This window comes from Oryctolagus cuniculus, chromosome 11, assembly GCF_964237555.1.
Source record: "Oryctolagus cuniculus chromosome 11, mOryCun1.1, whole genome shotgun sequence".
NCBI classification, from domain to species: Eukaryota; Metazoa; Chordata; class Mammalia; order Lagomorpha; family Leporidae; genus Oryctolagus; species Oryctolagus cuniculus.
The window spans coordinates 49,370,683-49,388,771 of record NC_091442.1 but is presented as its reverse complement, the minus strand read 5'-3'; the positions used below and the strand labels follow the sequence as shown (position 1 = coordinate 49,388,771).

Below are 18,089 nucleotides of genomic sequence, written 5' to 3'. Positions count from 1 at the left end.
AGCCTGAGGACCCACAGGCACTGCTACTTAAGTAACCATGATAGAAGGAAAATTCAAGCTGGGTTTCCTTCCTCTCATTTGCAGCCTCCTCAAGGGCGCAGGTTGGGGAGTGTCTTCGCTTGGTGCCAGCCGTGCCCCCAGGAGGGCCTTGGCCCACCCCGTGCCCCCCCTCAGTCCCAGCTGAGCTGGCTCTCCAGGGTCTCCTCTCGGTAGCTGTGCTGTGGTTTACGATGTGCACAGCTGAGGACATTCCCCGCAGTGGATTTGGACCAACATCAATTGGGTGCCTGGCTCAAGTGTTTTTCCCCTTAAGTTGGGGGGTTGTTGCTTACTGCATCTTGGGTGACTCTTTCAGAGTCTACGTGTCTGGCCTGATGAAGGGAGGGGCTGACCTGTTCGTGGAGAACATGCCCGGGTTTCCAGACAACATCCGGCCCAGCAGCGCCGGTGGATACTGGGTTGCCATGTCAAGCATCCGCCCCAGCCCCGGGTTTTCCATGTTGGACTTCTTAGCCGAGAGGCCCTACATTAAGAAGATGATTTTTAAGGTAACTATTCAAAACTCATTCCAAAACACAAATGAAAAGGAAGCTAATTATGACCTCTCTTTGACCTTTATATTCCAAAGAAGTCTAGTTCTGCCTAAACTATGTGTTACTTCTAATGGTTTCTTAAAACGCATTCTAGTCCGCATCCTGAAAGGTAGACTTAAACATCGGAACCCTTTGATTATAAAGTGTTCTGGTTCCCTGTTTCTGGATACTTGTGTTGTCAGCCCCACCATGCTGTCTTTGGTGTCTCTGCCTGCCGGCCAGTCCCCTCCTCCCTCTGCCATGGCTCTCGGACCCTGTGCTCCCCTGCAGACCTGTGACTTTGTCTTGCACCTGCCCCTGCCCCTCTGTCACACGCACCTGCCTCCCTTCCTGTGGCCACACCCAGAAGCCACTTCCCTCAGCCTCATTCCTCTGCCTCCCCAGCCTCCCGTCAGTCTCACCTCTCCAGGGGACCTCCTACCACAACCAGATACTTAAAAAGATTACTACCCACTTAATCAGTGGCTGGCACTGTCCCTTGGACACAGCCTTTAAATGTTGATCACGCTGCCCTCTTGCTGAGGTGGGCGCTTGTGTCATGCAGAAGTCTTTCCCAGGAAGCTTCACTTTGCAGGCCAGAGGGAAGTTTGCAATTGGTATTGAATATGCGACCAGTAACAGGACACCGTCCCCAGCCTGCTGTGTGTGGCCTTTAGGGAGCTGGGGGTGTCAAGGCCGCTATGTGGTGAATCCTGATCTATTCAGAACTCTGTTCTTCCTCCAGTGCCAGCATCTGCCAGCTTCTGTCCCTGCTGGGACCGAGGAGGTGGCAGAGCAGTGGGGTGGGCTAGGAGAGAGGAGTTTTGGCGAGAAAGCCAGAGCAGCTGTGGGTCCTGGGCAGATGAATTGTCTCTGCCTCAGTGACTGCATCTGTAAATTGGAAAGAGTGGTGGTAGCATTTCTTATTTTTTTTTTAAAGATTTATTTGTTTATTTGAAAGTCATAGTTACATAGAAAGAAGAGAGGCAGAGAGAGAGAGAGAGAGAGAGAGAGGTCCTTCATTAGATGGTTCACTCCCCAGATGACCACAACGGCCAGAGCTGTGCCAATCCAAGGCCAGGAGCCAGGAGCCTCTTCTGGGTCTTCCATGTAGGTGCAGGGGCCCAAGGACTTTGGCCATCTTCTACTGCTTTCTCAGGCCACAGGAGAGAGCTGGATTGGAAGTGGAGCATCCGGTTCTCGAACCAGCGCCCATATGGGATGATGGCACTGCAGGCAGTAGCTTAACCCACTATGCCACCATGCTGACCCCTTATTTTTTTTTTTTTAAGATTTACTTTTATGTATTTGAAAGACAGAGTTACAGAAGAGGTAGAGCCAGAGAGACAGAGGTCTTCTGTTCTGTTGGGTCACTCCCCAAATGACCACAACAGCCAGAGCTGAGCTGATCTGAAGCCAGGAGCTTCTTCTGGGTCTCCCACTTGGGTGCAGGGGCCCAAGGACTTGGGCCATCTTCCACTGCTTTCCCAGGCCATAGCAGAGAGCTGGATTTGAAGAGGAGCAGCCAGGACTAGAACCGGCGCCCATATAGGACGCTGGCGTTGCAGGCTGGGGCTTTAACCTGCTGCTCCACAGTGCCAGCCCAGTGGTAGCATTTCATTAGGTGCTGAGCTAATGAATGAGAACAGGTAAACAGTGCCCTTGGCTAAGTGCTCAGTTGCTGTCACTGTCAGTTTTCCTGCAGCCAGGACGCAAGCACCCCTGCTGTCTGCTGGTGGCGGTCATGCCTCCCCGACTGAGCAGGCTTAGTTCACTGCTCTGTCTGCAGCACCTATAGTGGTGTGTGGTGCATGGTAGGCTCCTGGATGCGCTGTTGAATGAGGGAGTGACTGCAGAGCTGAGAGGCCCCGTGTGAGAGGGGTGGGGGTGCACTGAGAGCATCTGGGGCAGGAGGCAGCGTGGCCCTGCTCCCTCTGCCACCTTCCTGTGCCCTTGAGAGGGAGGAGAAGGCCGGGGGCCTCTAGACTTGCAGAGGTTAGGCTGTGCTCCAGATCTAATCCGAGCTGAAGTGTCATTGTCTTTGGAGTTGGAGGCAGTATCAGAGAAGGAGCAGGAAGGGCACAGAGAACTCTTCCTGAACAGTTGCAGGCCGGTCGTGCCCCGCCCCCCCATCACTCCGATCCTTTGATGTGTTTTCCCACAGCAGGGATGCTGTCCCTCATCACCACCAGCCGGAGACAGGCAGCTCCTGTGGATGGATGCCTCACTTATGTCCCGTCCACAGCCCATTCAGGTGTCTCCAGCCGCCCCAGCGTCCTTGATAGCAAAGGGCTGGATCCAGGAGTAGGCGTGGTGGTGGTGTCTGGTTGTCTCTATTCACCTCTGGCTTGTTCTTTCTTCCTGGCCTGATCCCTTGTGAGGTCACAGGTCACTTGGGCTGCTGAGCGTTCCACTGCCTTTGGATTTGTCCGTCCGGGTGTCCTCAGGATCAGATGCAGGTTCCCCAGGGGCGGAGTGTGGCTGTGAGCAGCTGTGTGCCTCGCTCTCCGGGGCGGTCTTTTGTAACTGAATTGTCACCAGAGCCATCTCACGGTTTCTTCTCGTGTCGCTGGCTCTGGTGTTGATGCTGTGACTTATCTTGATGCCCGAGTTGTCTGGCCATGGCCAACGGGCGTGCCCTCGGTGTGCTTCCTGAACTCGCTGCTGTCCCCCTGGGATGTGTTCTTTGCTTCCTGGCACACGAGCTGTTCCACGCTCATCCTGCCTATTACCTGTCCCGGCTCTGGCATCGGCCATTTCTCCAAGGAGCCCCACCTGGGTGCTAAGAGTCGCAATGTGTTTCAGCGTCACTGCCCCCAGCTAGGGGACACCTGTGTGCACTCATCCAGTATGTGTTGTAACACGCACACTCTGCTGAGCCTTCATTTATTTATCGTTTGTTTAACTTGAAACTCCATACTTATGTCTCCAGTTTTCTAGTCCCACACTGCAGAATTTATTCCAGTTCTTGCCCCTCTCCACCCTGTATTTGCACCTCCCTCTCCAACAGTGAGACAATATTTACCTGTTTCCTCAGTTCTCCTACACTTAACCAGTCTATAGCCATTGTCTCCACCTGCATGGCCCCCTGCTGGGGTCCAGTGCCACACACTGGGTCTCCCCTCCCTGCCTGGCCTCCTGTAGGAGCCTACCTTTCCCTTCAAGGGCCCTGGTACCACAGCCACTCTGTTACTGGGTGAGCACCCTTTTCACCCACATGGGCCCTGACAGCCTGTGCCAGGCCCAGTGGCTCCATCCTGTGTATGCACCTGCCCTGCTCACAGACAGCCGTTTGGCCCAATTGTTCAGGAGAGGGTGACAGAGTACACAGAATGTTTTAGAAAACTGACCATGGCTGCTGTGTGGAGAACGGGCCCTGGGGAGCCTGTCCAGTGGCCAAGTGTGAAGGACGCAGAGAGGCAGGGCTGGTGTCAGGCCCCATCTGCTGGATTGGGGAGCCATGGATGCTGAGCTGGAGAAGGAAGGACCCCCCAGCCTGGAGGGATCTCGCACTGGGGCTGGAAGGGGAGGTGGGGCTTGTGAGCTCTCTGGGAACGTGTAGTTGAAAGGCGGTCTCAGGGATAAGCTGGAGAAAGCAAAGAGCAGAGAGGGGCGGCTGGGTCAAGGTCAAGGGTCAAGGTCACAGGAAGCCTTAGGGATTTTTTGGGCACCATGGCGGCTTTGGCTTGTTGCTGCTGAACATGTGTGGTGACTGGGAGACGCTCTGGACTGGATGGACACTTGAGTGCCTGGGTGTTAGCTGTCATGCCAGAGGTACACATCTGCCTGTCAGTTTCCATTCCTTGGTCTTAGAAATGTCTTCTCCACTGGGCTTTTCTGTTTCAAACTTAAGCAGCCATGGTGGATGTGCTGGAGGCAGAGCTTGGAGGTATCACTCCACGATCTACACACTGAGCTTTGAGGCAGGCTGTGGGATCGGCTTGTATGGGGTGTGGATTTGCTCGCTGAACCCTTTCGGCCTTGGGTTCTGGGGCGTGAATGGCTCTGTAATCCGAGGAGCTGATGTGCCCAGGTCATCCTGACGGTGCCTTTGGCGCTGTGTCTTCCTTGGATGTGACTTGTGTTTCCCTGTGCTCAGCCAGGCCAACCTTGCCCTGCACTGGCCTCCTTGGCCTGCTGGGAGCAGGTGGGGCTGCTGCGGGGCCCCGTGCTGGGATAGGAGGTGGGGCGATCCCAGCTCTGCCCTGGGTGGCGAGGGGCTATGCAGTTGTCTGCTCACAGCCTTCTCACAGTCCTTGCCTTGTGCTTCTTGTCCAGCTGTTCAGTCAGGAGACGGTGATGAAGTTTGTGCCGCGCTACAGCCTTGTCCTGGAGCTCAGCGACAGCGGGGCTTTCCGGAGAAGCCTGCACGACCCCGATGGCCTGGTGGCCACCCACGTGAGCGAAGCGCACGAGCATGATGGGTACCTGTACCTGGGCTCCTTCAAGTCCCCCTTCCTCTGCAGACTCAGCCTCCAGTCCGTGTAGCCAACCCGACAGCTGTGCATGCAGGGAGTCAGCCGCTGGGAACCCTGCCTGGCTCAGCTGGAGCCGGGGACGCGGCGCTGCCCACCTGCGCCTGCCAGTCCTCGAGGTGTGGTGGCCACGGCGGCCGCAACCCCCAAGGCTGTGTGGGTCCCTGAGGGCCACCCCTCAACTTGGGCTTGACTTTGGGTTTAGAGGGAAGCATAGTGTACCTGCCGGGGAAGTCAAATCTGTGAAGCCATTCTGTTTTTTTTATAAAAGCTTTCTAAGTACAGTAATTCTCTAGGGCCTAGGAAACACCATGCACTTTTAACAGGCTCGGGGTCGGTAGACAGAGCTGTAGGGGTCTTGTTGCTCCTGCTTCTGTCCTGCCAGCTGCAGCATCTGGTAGAAAGTGGGGCATGGAAAGGCGGGAGGGGGTGGTAGAGCACAGGTCACGTGCATCGGGGCCGCTGGGAGCTGTGTGAGCTGACTTGGGAGCTGTCTTCTTGAGGGTTGTATGGGACGTGGGCCCGGGTTCCTAGGTGTTCATTCCATATAGCAGAGGGGCATCAATCCCATCCTCCACCTGCTCCTGCCTGGCCTTCCTCTGCACCAGATTGTCTCACGGATAAGATGCCAACTGGGACACCCACAGCCTGAACTGGAGTCCTGATTTTAGCTTCTTGCTAATGTTTCACCTGGGAGGGGTAGTGGTGGTTCAAGCATTTGGGTCCCTGCCACCTGTGTGGGACACCTGGATTTAATTCTTGGCTCCTGGGCATTTGAGGGAGTGAATCAGTGGATGGAGGTTGTCTCTGTTTCTCTCTCTGTCTCTGTCTCTGAAGTAAGGTAAGTAAAAATTTGAGAAGACTCCTGAGTGGGTGCCCAGGAAAGGCAGACTGTTCCCAGCGGCTCAAGGGACTTCCTGGGTTTGTCTGTGAAACTTGGGTGGCCCAAGCACTCAGCACCTGCTGCAGGAGTGTGTTCAGGAGTGTCCTGTGTCCCTGCTTTGTCCTTGACCTCTCGACCCACAGATGTGAAAAGTGCACGTGTTAATGTCACATTTGCTCTAGTGTTAAAAGCCCCAAGTTGCTGTGTATCTTGACAAATACGTCTCCACACTGGAATTAAATTTGCTAATAAATAAAAAAACTAAAAAGACTTTTCGGATGATTAACCTTTTCTGATGGTGTGGCCGAGGACGGTGGCTTTTTAACAGCAACTGAAGGGAAACTGCGGGACCCCTCTCAGGGCAGGGCCAGGGCTCAGGCTGCCCACCTCCAGCACCAGCTCATCCTTTGTAGTCAACACTGCACGGTCTCCTTTCCTTCCTGGGTGTTGGTGAGGGCACACACGAGATGGGTTCTCAGCAAGTGTTTGAAATAACTTGATAGATACAGCATTTTAAATAGGTAATAGCACAAGCGTTAAGAGAGAATTGGTAGGTGCGGTGCAATTGGAACCATTTTTGTTGTCACAATGGGCATGCCTCAAGTTAGCGGTAAGCCAGCAGGCTGATGGCTGGTTAGACAAGAGGCAGAGGTTGGCATTAACCCAGTTGGTGCAACCTATGTCATAATAGATGAAAACTGTTAATATTGTTTTATATGACCCGCAAGGCAGCAAGTTGAATACTCATTAAATACTTTTTAATAGCTCACGATGAGCCTCCTATAGTAGATAGACAAGAACATTAAGGGAATACCCAATTATTCTTTTTTTTTTTTTTTTTTTTTTTTTTGGACAGGCAGAGTAGACAGTGAGAGAGAGAGAGACAGAGAGAAAGGTCTTCATTTTTTCCATTGGTTCACCCCTCAATGGCCACTGTGGCCGGCGCACCATGCTGATCCATAGCCAGGAGCCAGGTGTTTCTCCTGGTGTCCCATGCGGGTGCAGGGCCCAAGCACTTGGGCCATCCTCCACTGCACTCCCTGGCCACAGCAGAGAGCTGGCCTGGAAGAGGAGCAACCGGGACTAGAACCCGGGGTGCCAGCACTGCAGGCAGAGGATTAGCCTATTGAGCCGTGGCGCCGGCCCCCAATTGTTCTGTCATTAAAAAAGCTTCTATGGGCTGGGCCTGAAGGTTGACTTTTCAGTTCAGAACAGAGCTTTGGCTTTTACTGCTTCATTCTCACCACGGAAGAGAAGCTGGGAAATTGTTTTTTCACGATTTTGAGCAAGGGAGTCTCGACTTTGACCCAGGTGTTGATTCTCTCTGTACGTGTCACTTCCTGTGTTTTACGTGCTAATTTAGCATGGCAAGGTGCAAACTGCTCTTCTCACTAGGTCGGATATGCTTTTGCTGTACACAGAAGTGGGGTTTGCTCCAGTGTGAATCACTAGCACCCATGGAAAACTAGGCAGGTGACCCACAGCTTGCCTCTAGTGCCCATTACAGAACTCCATCAGGGTTCAGTTACTGCCTTTTGCAGGACGGGGATCCCTGTCTGAGCACTTTATGATCATCACACACTGGCAGAGTGATGTGGATGTTGAAAGTCTTTCACATCCACCGACTTTTAAATGACAGGAGGCAACGCGGTCTCATTGTACAGCTCTCAGAGCTGTGGCTGGCACACAGCTGAACCAAGACTCCCGTGCCACGGCTGAGAATGCCCTCCTGAGGCTGGAGAGCCGGTGACAGGATGGCCTTCTCAGGCCTGGCTGGGCAGTGGGTCGCAGCGGGGCTCTGGCAGTGAGGCTGCTCGCCGATGGCTCCCTGGGGAGTGGTCCCAGCGCTCTGCCCCACCTGCCCATCCATGCAAGGGCAGCTGTGCATTTGCCAAGCCCTTCCGATCCCTTGGGCCTCAAGGGCAGCACAGAGGACTCTGGTGGAGCCCACCCTCCTCATGGGAAGAGAGCACAGCTCAGAGCTGGCAGCTAGTCTGCCTTGCCAGTTCTTCCTGCCCACAGACCTGCCTGATTGTGGCTGCATTGGTCTTCAGGAGGTTTTAGCTGGCAACAAAAGGGCTGGACAGTCCCAGAGCTTTATGGAGGCAACTTAACTCAGACAACTTGGTGAAGGGAGCCCCTCACAGCACTCACCCGCCCTTCCTGACCACACCCTTTAAAAGGTAACATACACAGCCTTTGCTTTGAGATGGTCAGCTCTTTACTTAGCATTGTGCATCCACACAAGGTCCTGATGCCAGGAGCATGCTTGCTTTCCCTGCCTCCCACCTTTCCAGTGCTGCTTGCTGAGACCCTGGGTGGATGCTGGGACCCCCACTCGCTGAGGTCAGCCTGTGTCTGCTGTGGCCCCGACTCCAGTGACTTTGATCCGAGGACTCGGTCCCCTATGCTCCGGCCCTGGGTCCAGGTGTGAAGCATCAGCAGAACAGCTGATTGGAGAAGAAAGTGCAGTGTAACATAGGTAGCAGTGGGCGCCGCCCTTCTGTCCTTGGCAGCGACCTACTGGATCATCCATCACGTGTCTGTCGCAGCCACGGTCTTGCCCAGGAGTCAGTGACAGCGGAGAACGGGTACCTCCACCTTCTGGAGCCAGGGGATTACCCAGACCTCGGAGTAGCAGCTCAGGGTCTGCAAGAAACAAGGGCCCACCTGGGAATCCACCTGGCCGCCCCGGACCCCTGCCCCAGATTGCCGCATGCACACACACACCTGTGCCCGAGGGACTGCTGGCCAGTTACAGAGTCAGCATGCGTGTGTGTGCGCATGTGTGCATGTACATGCTCCTCACCAAGGCATTCTCCCCCAATCCCCACTTTTTATTCTGGAAAATGTCAAGCTTAAGAAAACTTGAAAGGATGATTGAGGACATTTACTTTGCACCTACATCTTGCCACATCTGGTTTTTTTCTCCCTGCGGAGAGAGGTATCATGTCCTATACACTGCATATACAGCTCTATCTATCTATGCAATTTCTGAGTGATCTCAAAGCAGGTCTTCTCCCACCCGTCTACTCCCCTGTTCTCCCACATCATGGCAGTGCAGGAACTCAGGAGGTGATGCTAGGGTACTGATGTGAGCAGGGGCTCAGACCTACCTGCTTCAGGGTATGGTTGCTTTGGAAGTCACAGTTGTCCAGCTGGGCGTGCGAGGTTTTCCTGCAGGTGGTTCGGCTGAATTCCACCTCAAGCATATATTTTAGGCCTTTCACTATCTGCAGAGAACGTGAGCAGAGGCTGGTGTTTTAAGGCTGGGTGGAAGAGACGGCAGCTCCTGCACCAACCAGCACTGGTGTGCCGACACAGGTGAGGAGGGAGACAGCTGGTGTGGAGGTCAACTCGGGATCCCCAGGAAGCGGGGAGCAGGCAGCTGCATCGTGGCCCCTGCCATTCCCTCCCTCCAGCAGAGTGCCAGCTCCTGGTTGGATCCCACACTAAAGGAGTAACCTCAGGCCAGGCTTGCCTTTGGGTTGCCCTGGCCCCCAGGCTGAGGGCAAAGTCCTTACTTGTTCCCTCTCTCTCCTCGGAGACAAAACGAAGCCACCTGAGTGGGAGATGCACCTGCTGTGAATGTTACATGGCTCCTGTGGCAAGCACTGCTGGCTTCTCCCTGTACCCCCTCCTCCCTGCTGCTGGAAACTGTGTTTTGAGTTTCAGAAGAGCCCTTTTGGGGCTGGTGCTGTGGCATTAGTAAGGCCACCTCTTAGCAACTCAGGCATTCCATATGGGTACCAGTTCAAGTCCTGGCTGCCCCACTTCCGATCCAGCTCCCTACTAATGCACCTGGGAAAGCAGCAGCAGATGACCCAGGTGCTTGGGCTCCTGTGCTTACCTGGGAGACCTGGATGAAGCTCCTGGCTTCAGCCTGGCCCAGTGCTGGCCATTGTGGCCATCTGGGGAGTGAACCAGTACATGGAAGGTCTGTCTCTCTCTAACTCTGACTTTTAAAATAAATTAAAAAATCTTAAAAAAAAAAAAAAAAGCCCTTCTCCAATTGGCCTTGCCAGTGACCTGGCTCATTTTTAGTCTCAGCCCCATCTCTAGTGAAACAAGGTCATCTCCACCATGGCCAAGGTCCAGGGACAACCTCCCATCCCCCCCTACAAGGAGGACAGGACACTGGGTCCAGGGCATCCTACTGACCTCTCTGGAGGAGGCGGTGCCTCAGAGGACCTGACAGCTCCGAGGCTGGGCCTGGAGCACTGACGCTGGCCACACGCCAGCCTGCCTTCCACAGCCGCTTCCGAACGGGAGACCGTGCTGCTCTCACAGCGACACTTGCCAAAATCACCCTCCTCCTGTGACCCACGGGACCAGAGTTTGGGCCTTCCCCTCAGAGCAGAGCCTCTGCACTGCCCCCTACCTCCTCCAGCCTCCAGCAGGGATGTCACTGAGGGCCAGCTTCCTCCAAGCAAGTGTCAGAGGCCACCACGCAGCCCTCCTGTCGCCTGTGCTGGCTGCATGTTCTTGGACTCAGAGGTAAACGAGGCTGGCTGTGCCCTGTGCGGTCCCTTGGGGGTAGCCATAGGTTACTAAGGGTGTGACCACTCTGCAGGGGACTGTGGGCCATTCAGGCAGGCTGGAGGCAGAGTGGGGTTGTGCATCAGGCAAAGAGGTAAGAGAACTCCGGGTGGGTAGAGCGCAGCACCTAGTCCTTTGGGGCCGAGGCTGGGCGGGGAGCGGGAGGTGGGGCCTGCCCTGGCTGGAGATGCCACGGCCTGCTCTGGGGCGAAGGCAGCACCTCTGTGTGTTTCTCTCCTGTCCCACTTCCTGTGGACTCTGGGCTGGAGGTCTGGTGACTGCCCTGGGTGACAGGTTTTAGCCTTGGTGTGCCTCAGCTGGTGGTGGGGTGTGTTTGTGGGGGTGGTGAGGTGAGGGTGGGGCTGGTGCCGCTCAGCTCCCCAGGGCCCCTCACCTGGACCAGGGCCCTGCGAACAAAGGACTCCTTGAACAGGAAGATGTCGTCTGTGCAATTGTTGAACCTCTCCACGCTGTGCCTGGCTGCGGCCAGGACTCCAGGGTCATCCGTCTTGATGGTCTCGGGGAATCCTGGCTTCAGGCCCGAGTTAAGATCTTGGGAACAAAAATCTGAAAAACAACGAGATGAGCACAACAATGATCGCGGGAGCCTTGCAGTGGGTGCCATGCCTTGTGCCTGGGCAGGCCCCCTCTCCTACCCACCCCACCCCACCCACCCCATAATGCCTTTGTTGTGTTTCCCTTAGCACCCCTGCTCCCCAACCCCCGCAGCAGGACCTGTGGACAGGATGTGGCCTGGGGTGTTAGGGGAAGGGCCCCCGGCCTCCACCCCTCTGCATGCCCCAGCCTAGTGGGTCACGTGGTAGTGCTGACCTGGTCCTGCCTCCCCACTTGTGCACGGCTCTCTGGCTTCTCTGTGCCCAAGCCCTTGCTGGGGATGACGGCCGCTGAGCCCAAGTGTAGGCAGCTGCAGTTCTGTGTCTTTTCCACGTCTTCCCATGCGAGGGAGGCATACTCGGCTTCCCTCCCAGCCGCATCTCAGCGTCCGTGCCAGAGCTGGACCCTGGCATCCCTTTGACTGCCAGAGAGCCGAGGTGGCAGATGGCCTGGGGTCTGGCTCGGGGGAGACCCTGAGCTGCTCGCTCCTTTGTCCAGCTTCTTTCTAGCCCTTTCCTGCCCCCTCCTCCTGCTGGGCACGCAGAAGCTTCTTACGGTGTCCTGCAAAGCAACACGCAATGAAAGCATCAGCATGGCAAGAAAGCAGAGCAAGTGAGGTGGGGGAGTCGGGGTGCAAGGTGCGTCTGTGGGGGTGCTGGTCTGAACAGATCTGTAGGGAGACTCCAAGGGCCCTGTTCTGAGTTGAGGACTGAGTCCCAGCACTCAGCAGAGCAGGACAGCTGAAGAGGGGTCTGGAGAGCTGGGGGAGGGGCAAGGTTGGGCCAGGCACTGGTGTCTGGTCCTTCCAGGCACAGAATTTGCCTTTTATTACAAAGCGGAGGGGGCCAGTGCTATGGCATAGTGGGTAAAGCTGCCACCTGCAGCACCGGCATCCCATATGGGCGCTGGTTCTAGTCCTGGCTGCTCCACTTCTCATCCAGCTCTCTGCTGTGGCCTGGGAAAGCAGAAGATGGCCCAAGTCTTTGGGCCCCTGCACCTGCTTGGGAGACCTGGAGGAAGCTCCTGGCTCCTGGCTTCAGATTGATGCAGCTCTGGCCATTGCGGCCAACTGGGGAGTGAATCAGTGGATAGAAGAACCCCCGCCCCCACCTCTCCTCTCTGTGTAACTGACTTTCAAATACATACATCTTAAAAAAAAAACCAAAGAGGAGATGAATGTGAGTGTTAACGCAGGCTTCATACAGCCACAAGTGAGTGCTGCCTCATGAGTGGCTTGAATCTGGGCTTCTCTATTTTTCACTTTGTCCATAAAAGTCATGAAGTGCTTATATGTTACATAAAAATTTAAAAGATTTGGAAGAATTATAAGTACATTGGAAAGGGGACTGGGAGAATAGGGAAGAGGAGTTTTAGGTTTATAAATCTTTTTTCTTCCCCCCTTAAGATGTATTTATTTATTTGAAAGGCAGAGTTAGAGAGGGAGAGAGGTCTTCCATCAGCTGGTAAACTCCCCAAATGGCCGCAACGGCCAAGACTGTGCCAGATCAAAGCCAGGAGCTAGGAGCTTCTTCTGGGTCTCCCATGTGGGTGCAAAGACCCAAGAACTTGGGCCATCTTCCTCTGCTTTCCCAGGCACACTAGCAGGGAGCTGGATTGGAAATGGAGCAGCCGGGTCTCCAATCGGCGTCAATATGGGATGCTGGCGCAGCAGGTTGCAGCTTTACCTGCTATACCACAGCTCCAGCCCCTAAACCTTTTACTTCTTCAGAGTTTCCAGAACTATCAGTGTGCCAGAAGTGAGAGAGCCAGGCTGCATATAAGGCAGGTACTGGCCAGTACCACTGGCAAGCAGATTAACATGAAGAAACTTAATGTGAAAGTCCCTCCTTGGTGGTAGGGCCCAGGCGGGAGGTGGGGATACTCTAGCTGGCTCCTGGGTTAGGAAGAAATGGAAACTCCAGGGGGTCAGCCCTGTGGTGCAGCTGGCTAAGCCTCAGCCTGCCACACTGGCATCCCATATGGGCGTTGGCTCACAACCCTGCTGCTCCACTTCTGATCCAGCTCCCTGCTAATGCACCTGGGAAAGCAGTGGAAGATGCCCCAAGTGCTTGGGCCCCAACACTGGAGACCCGGAAGAAGCTCCTGGCTCCTGGCTTCAGCCCAACCCAGCTGGTGTGGCCATTTGGGGAGTGAACCAGCAGATGGAAGATCTATCTCTCTTTCTCTCTGTATCTTTTCTCCTCTCTGTAACTTTGCCTTAAAAAAAAAAAAAAAGCCTTAAAAAGAAATAGCAGCATGAATCCAACAGGGGGAAGCAGATCTGAGTGTTCCCTGGGGATAACATGTCCCCTTCCCCAAAGGGACCCAGAGGAACACCTGTTACCTGGGCCTGGGGTTGGGTACTAGACAGTAGCTGCAGGCTGACCGGCTCCTTGTCCGAGAAAAGGTTGGGGCTGGAGGGTGCTCGGGGCTGTGCTGGCCACAGAGCAGTGCCGAGGCAGTGAGCACCTGTGCACGGATATAAAATGCTGAGTAGTTTGGAGAGGGGGCAGTGGACCTGGCGCCCTTTCCCTGGGACTCATGTCACACATGAGTGTCCTCAGAGGCCAGGCCCTGCCACAGACAGGTTTGAGAAAAGTGGAGGACTTGGCCACATAAGCACCTGGGCGTGTAGCTCCTTCCAACTCCTGTCCCTGAACGGCTTGGACCTGCTCCAGGGACTGAGGACAGACGGGGGTCCCTGCACCCCATCCCTGCTATCACCAGCGTTCCGTGCATTATGGAAATCTAGGGCCTCTCCTCTCCCTAGTGCTGAGGTTCAGAATGGGGGGCAAAGCTTCCAAGCAACCTGTGCTGTTTCTTACTTAAAAATGCATTTTTTCAGGGCTGGCGTTGTGGTAACAGGGGGTTAAGTCTGTAACATGGGCATCCCATAAGAGCGCCCGTTCAAGCCCCAGCTGCCCCACTTACAATTCAGCTCCCTGCTAATGTACCTGGGAAAGCAGTGGAAGATGGCCGTAGTGCTTGGTCCCCTGGTACCCATGTGGGAGACCAGGATGGAGTTCTTGCCTCTTCACTTCAGTCGGGCCCAGACCTGGCCCTTGCAGCCAATATGGGGAGTGACAGAAGATCTCTTTCTCTCCCTTTCTCTCTCTCTCTCTCTCTCTCTCTCTCTCTCTCTCTCTCTCTCTCTCTCCCCCTCCCTCCCTCCCTCCCTCCCTCCCTCTCTCCCTCTTCCCCCCACCACTCCATCACTCTGCCTTTCAAATAGATCAGAAAATAAAAAATGTAAAAAGAAGCAGTTTTCCCACACACATTACAGGTGACTCCTGAAGTCCCCTTCCCCCGTGTTTCTCAGACCCCAAGCTCACCTTCTGGGTCATGTTCCACCTGTCCAGCTCCTACAGCCCACCTGGGCGGCCTCTGAATGGGCTTCATTTAAATGCAGGACACACACATGATGCGTATGGACCCTTCACGACCACCTCTGAGATCTGAACTGCAATGCAGGCTCCGACCTGCAGGTGGCACCAAAGCTTGGGGCCACGGTCAGTGACCAGGGCTTGAGTTCCCCAGTGATACCACCCACTGGGCAGGCCCCCTGTCCTCCAAGAAAAGACCGGCAAATAGTGCTGCAGCGGATTCATCTGGGCCTCTGTGACACGGCGGTCACGAGGGCGTGTGTAGGGGAAGATGCAGTGGGGAGCACCTGCATGTAGCAGGGAAGGGGTGGGTTCTGTGGAAGCTGTACCTTCCTCTTTTAGGAGTATTCTAGGTGTGACCCCAGCGGGGTGGGGAATCCCAGTGTGTGAAGCCACCCCCACCCCCGAGGGATCCCAGGCACTGGGCACTGAATACGGGCAGCCTTGCTAGTCTCCTCTGTGTCCCATGTCTCCTGGGCTGGGGAGACACCGTGTTCGGGGCTGAGGTGCTGCTGGGGCTCTCAGGGAGGTCCCCTGCTAGCCCCCACTCCCGTCTCTCAGGGCTTACAGTCTGGAGGCCGCGCCCAAGGACTGGGGTGGTAGGAAGTGAGTGTCCAGTTCAGGGGGACTGTGTCCATTCTGCCCCCTCCCACTGCCCCGGGGGATGAGTCCCTCAGCTCATCCATGCTCCTCTGCTCCTCTCACCCGATGCCATCAAAACTGAATTGGGGTTGACGCCATCAATTGCAAGGGTGCACAGGTCCCCATGTGAAGAGGGATGAGCAGGTTCATGCTGCCAAGGGCACACGTGTCCCCTTATCTCTCCCTGGATTAGTCCTGGCCTTGGTTCACTGGCACCTATGCAGGGTGGGAGTCCCAACCCTGCCTCTCTCGGGCTGTGCTTAACCTCTCTGAGCTTTCACATCTTCATCTGGAACTCGGGGATGATGATGGCAGCAACCTCACAGCGGGTGGTGAGAAGGAAGGAGACACCGCATGGGGCACACTTAGCAGTGGACGATGTGCAGTAGTTATCAATACGCCAGTCTGGCCACCGAGAGGGGCTCTAAGAGCAAGCAGACATGCCCTTGGGGAACAGAAATCAGCACTGGGAAGAAAGGATGCAGTGGTTCCCTGACCTCCTGGCCTGGAGGGGGCGCTGTCTCTCCATGTAGGGCATAATGCTCCCAGCCCGAGATGCTTATGACCAAAGAGTGACAGCACCTTGAGGATGAAAGAGGAGACAGCTGACCCCAGGTCAGGTCCCTGCCCTGGCTGGAGGGGGCAGGGGCAGGGCATGGCTGGCAGCCCGTGGGGCTTCCTGGAAGAGACGCCAGCCTGGAGGAGAAAGAAGCGCATTTTGCTTGTAATCTACAGCTAAAGGGTAGCGGGAAGCCGTGTGGCAATTTCCTGTGTCCTGGAGGGCCCTGGTGGACAGGTGCTGTGAGGGTTCAGCTTCTAGCTCACGGGTGCTGAGAAAAGCCAGATGCCCATAGGGCCCCACCCTGGGGTCCCTGCTGTCCTCGTTCTCACCCTCCCCCTCCCTCCAACACCAGCAGGTTCTGGGATCCGTTGTCAGATGAAGCAAGAGAGAGGCTGCAGGGCTGCAGGCTGAGGTGGGGGCCCAGGTTCCCCTGTCTGTCCTCCCCGGCCGGGCAGAGGGGCTTCCAGGCGCTCACTCTGGCCTGCTAGAATCCCCAGAAACAGCTGTGGTGCTGGGGTCCAGCTCATGGGCCCAGACTCTGGCAGCCAGGCCAGCTCAGGCCAGCCCAGGCCCATCGCAGGCCACCACACCTCTACTCCCTGAGCCGCTTCTGCTCAGCCCCTCTGGGCCCAAGGTGGGGATGCACGTGGTCATTTTCCCATTTCATAGATGATGGAATTGAGCCTTGGGAACATTCCAAGATCCCGCAGCTATGGGGCAGGAGGGCAGTCTGGGGTGCTTTGAGGTTTCCTATGCCGGTATGGGCTCCGCCTCCTCCATCTGGGGTTCAGTGGCCGAGACCAGGTTTGAACGGGGAGGCCCTCTGGGCCAGCCAAAGAGAAAGCAGGACCTGGATATGCCAATAAAGTCCAGCTGTCAAGGGGTGCCCCCGCCCCAGTCCTGTCCCTGCCCTGGCCCTGCTCTGTTGGAGACTTCAGAACCTTAAGGGTAATTCCTCCCAGGCACCACCAGAGGGCAGCCTCTCCAGGAGACTTCTTCACTGTGCATAAGCAGCTGCCCCCACCTCTCCCCTGGATGCACACCAAACACAGCAGCAGGCTGGGGTCAGGACAGGGCAGGGGCAGAAGCCCCCCTGCCTCCGTGGCCTAAGCTGATATCGGGTGTCCTGCTGACTCTGGGCCTCCAAGTGTGGGCCACGTGTTTGTGGGGAAGGTGGGGGGAGATCACCCCGGGGGACACACCCCATGGCTTGTCCCCCTCACTGACAGCGGAAGCTGCACCCCCACACCAGCCCTGTTCTCCAGGTCCCCAAGTCACAGCACTCACCCTGCACCCTTAGGTGTAAGAAACTGACGGGCCCCCAGCGTCACTGAGCCCTGATGTCCAATTCACCGTTGGGGGGGAGGGGGAGTGTGAGGCCGTCCACGAACCTGTGGTCTTGGGTACCCTCATCTGGTCACCTTTGGTCAGACTCTGGCCCCAGAGTGGGTGCTGTCCCCGCTGCTGGGCCCTGGGCTGCGGGGAACTTGAGTAGGTCCCAGCCCTCTGGCACCTGCTGCTTCCTCGCCCCTCCACGGTCTATGCGGGCAGCAGAGGGCACTACCCAGCTCCCTCCGCCGGCAGGCAGGCAGGCGCTCCTTGGCTGTGTTACCTGGGCAGGTGGCCACTCATCCAGCTGTGCCTCTCTGTTTGTCTCCTCTTCCTCCTCGCCCCTTCCCCTGTGCTGACCTCCGGGGTGCAGACTTAGGGTCCCTGCGGCCAGGTGAGGGGACAGAGAGGAACAGTGCACAGCAGGCGCACCCTCTGAATGCTGCCTCCGCACGGTCCCGCGGGCTCCAAGCCGGGAAAGTGAGACCCCAGGCGAGGAGGAAGCTTGGTCAGTCTCTGGAGGCTGGGGGCAGCCAGGGGAGATTCCCCCTTACCTGGGGAACGGGCTCCTGCGGTGAGCACCACGAGGCAGCAGAAGGCAAGCAGCGCCCTGGCCGGCCGCATGACTGCGGGGCAGCTGCACTGCAGGTCGGTGAGCGGTGCTGGGCTAGAGTGCAGGGAGCCGAGCCTGCCCTATAAACCCCCACCTCCACCTTGCGCAGGGGCTGGGCCAGGGCGGGGCTGGGGGGGGTGCTTGCTCCAGGCTGGGGAGGGGGTGGCGTCTTGCTGAGTCATTTCGCCCAGAAGCGCTTCATTGCCGCCTCCCTCTCGACCACAACTGGCAACCGCTTCCTTTACAAAGTTTCCAGGCAGCGATAGTTTGCAGGGGAGGAGGAGGAGAAGTGAGACCTGCGAGGGAGCCCGGTGCAACGCCCTCCCGTGCGCTCACGGGGAAGGCTAATGTCTTCAAGAATCCGCGGGGATTTTCAGAAGCCGCGTCGTGTGGTTTTCCTTCTCCAATCGTTCTTCCTCCCTCAATTCCGGCTTTCTGGCCTCCCCCCCCCAACCCGGGGGTTGGGACGGGGCGAG

The 18,089-nt window shown here is 56.4% G+C and overlaps 2 protein-coding genes across 3 annotated transcripts in view; one reads left to right on the top strand and one right to left on the bottom strand.

Annotated features, from left to right (window-relative positions):
- Positions 1 to 6,200, top strand: part of APMAP (adipocyte plasma membrane associated protein) — a 43,727-nt gene extending 37,527 nt beyond the window's left edge. The window contains exons 8-9 of the mRNA XM_002721540.5: positions 356 to 548; positions 4,851 to 6,200. Coding sequence (XP_002721586.1) covers positions 356 to 548; positions 4,851 to 5,060 — 403 coding nt within the window. The 3' untranslated portion in view covers positions 5,061 to 6,200. The remainder of the gene's footprint in view (positions 1 to 355; positions 549 to 4,850) is intronic.
- A 1,928-nt stretch (positions 6,201 to 8,128) lies between these two features.
- CST7 (cystatin F) lies at positions 8,129 to 17,743 on the bottom strand. Of its 2 annotated transcripts, none has more exons than XM_002721541.5 (4): positions 17,555 to 17,743; positions 10,864 to 11,036; positions 9,047 to 9,163; positions 8,129 to 8,579 (listed from the first exon to the last, which is right to left on the bottom strand). In XM_002721541.5, the coding sequence occupies exons 1-4, from the start codon at positions 17,622 to 17,624 to the stop codon at positions 8,502 to 8,504; spliced, it is 438 nt and encodes a 145-aa protein (XP_002721587.1). In that variant the 5' UTR covers positions 17,625 to 17,743; the 3' UTR covers positions 8,129 to 8,501. The 2 variants fall into 2 exon arrangements, with proteins under 2 accessions (XP_002721587.1, XP_069907547.1); XM_070051446.1 differs by lacking the exon at positions 17,555 to 17,743 and adding an exon at positions 11,301 to 11,645.
- Positions 17,744 to 18,089: the final 346 nt, after the last annotated feature.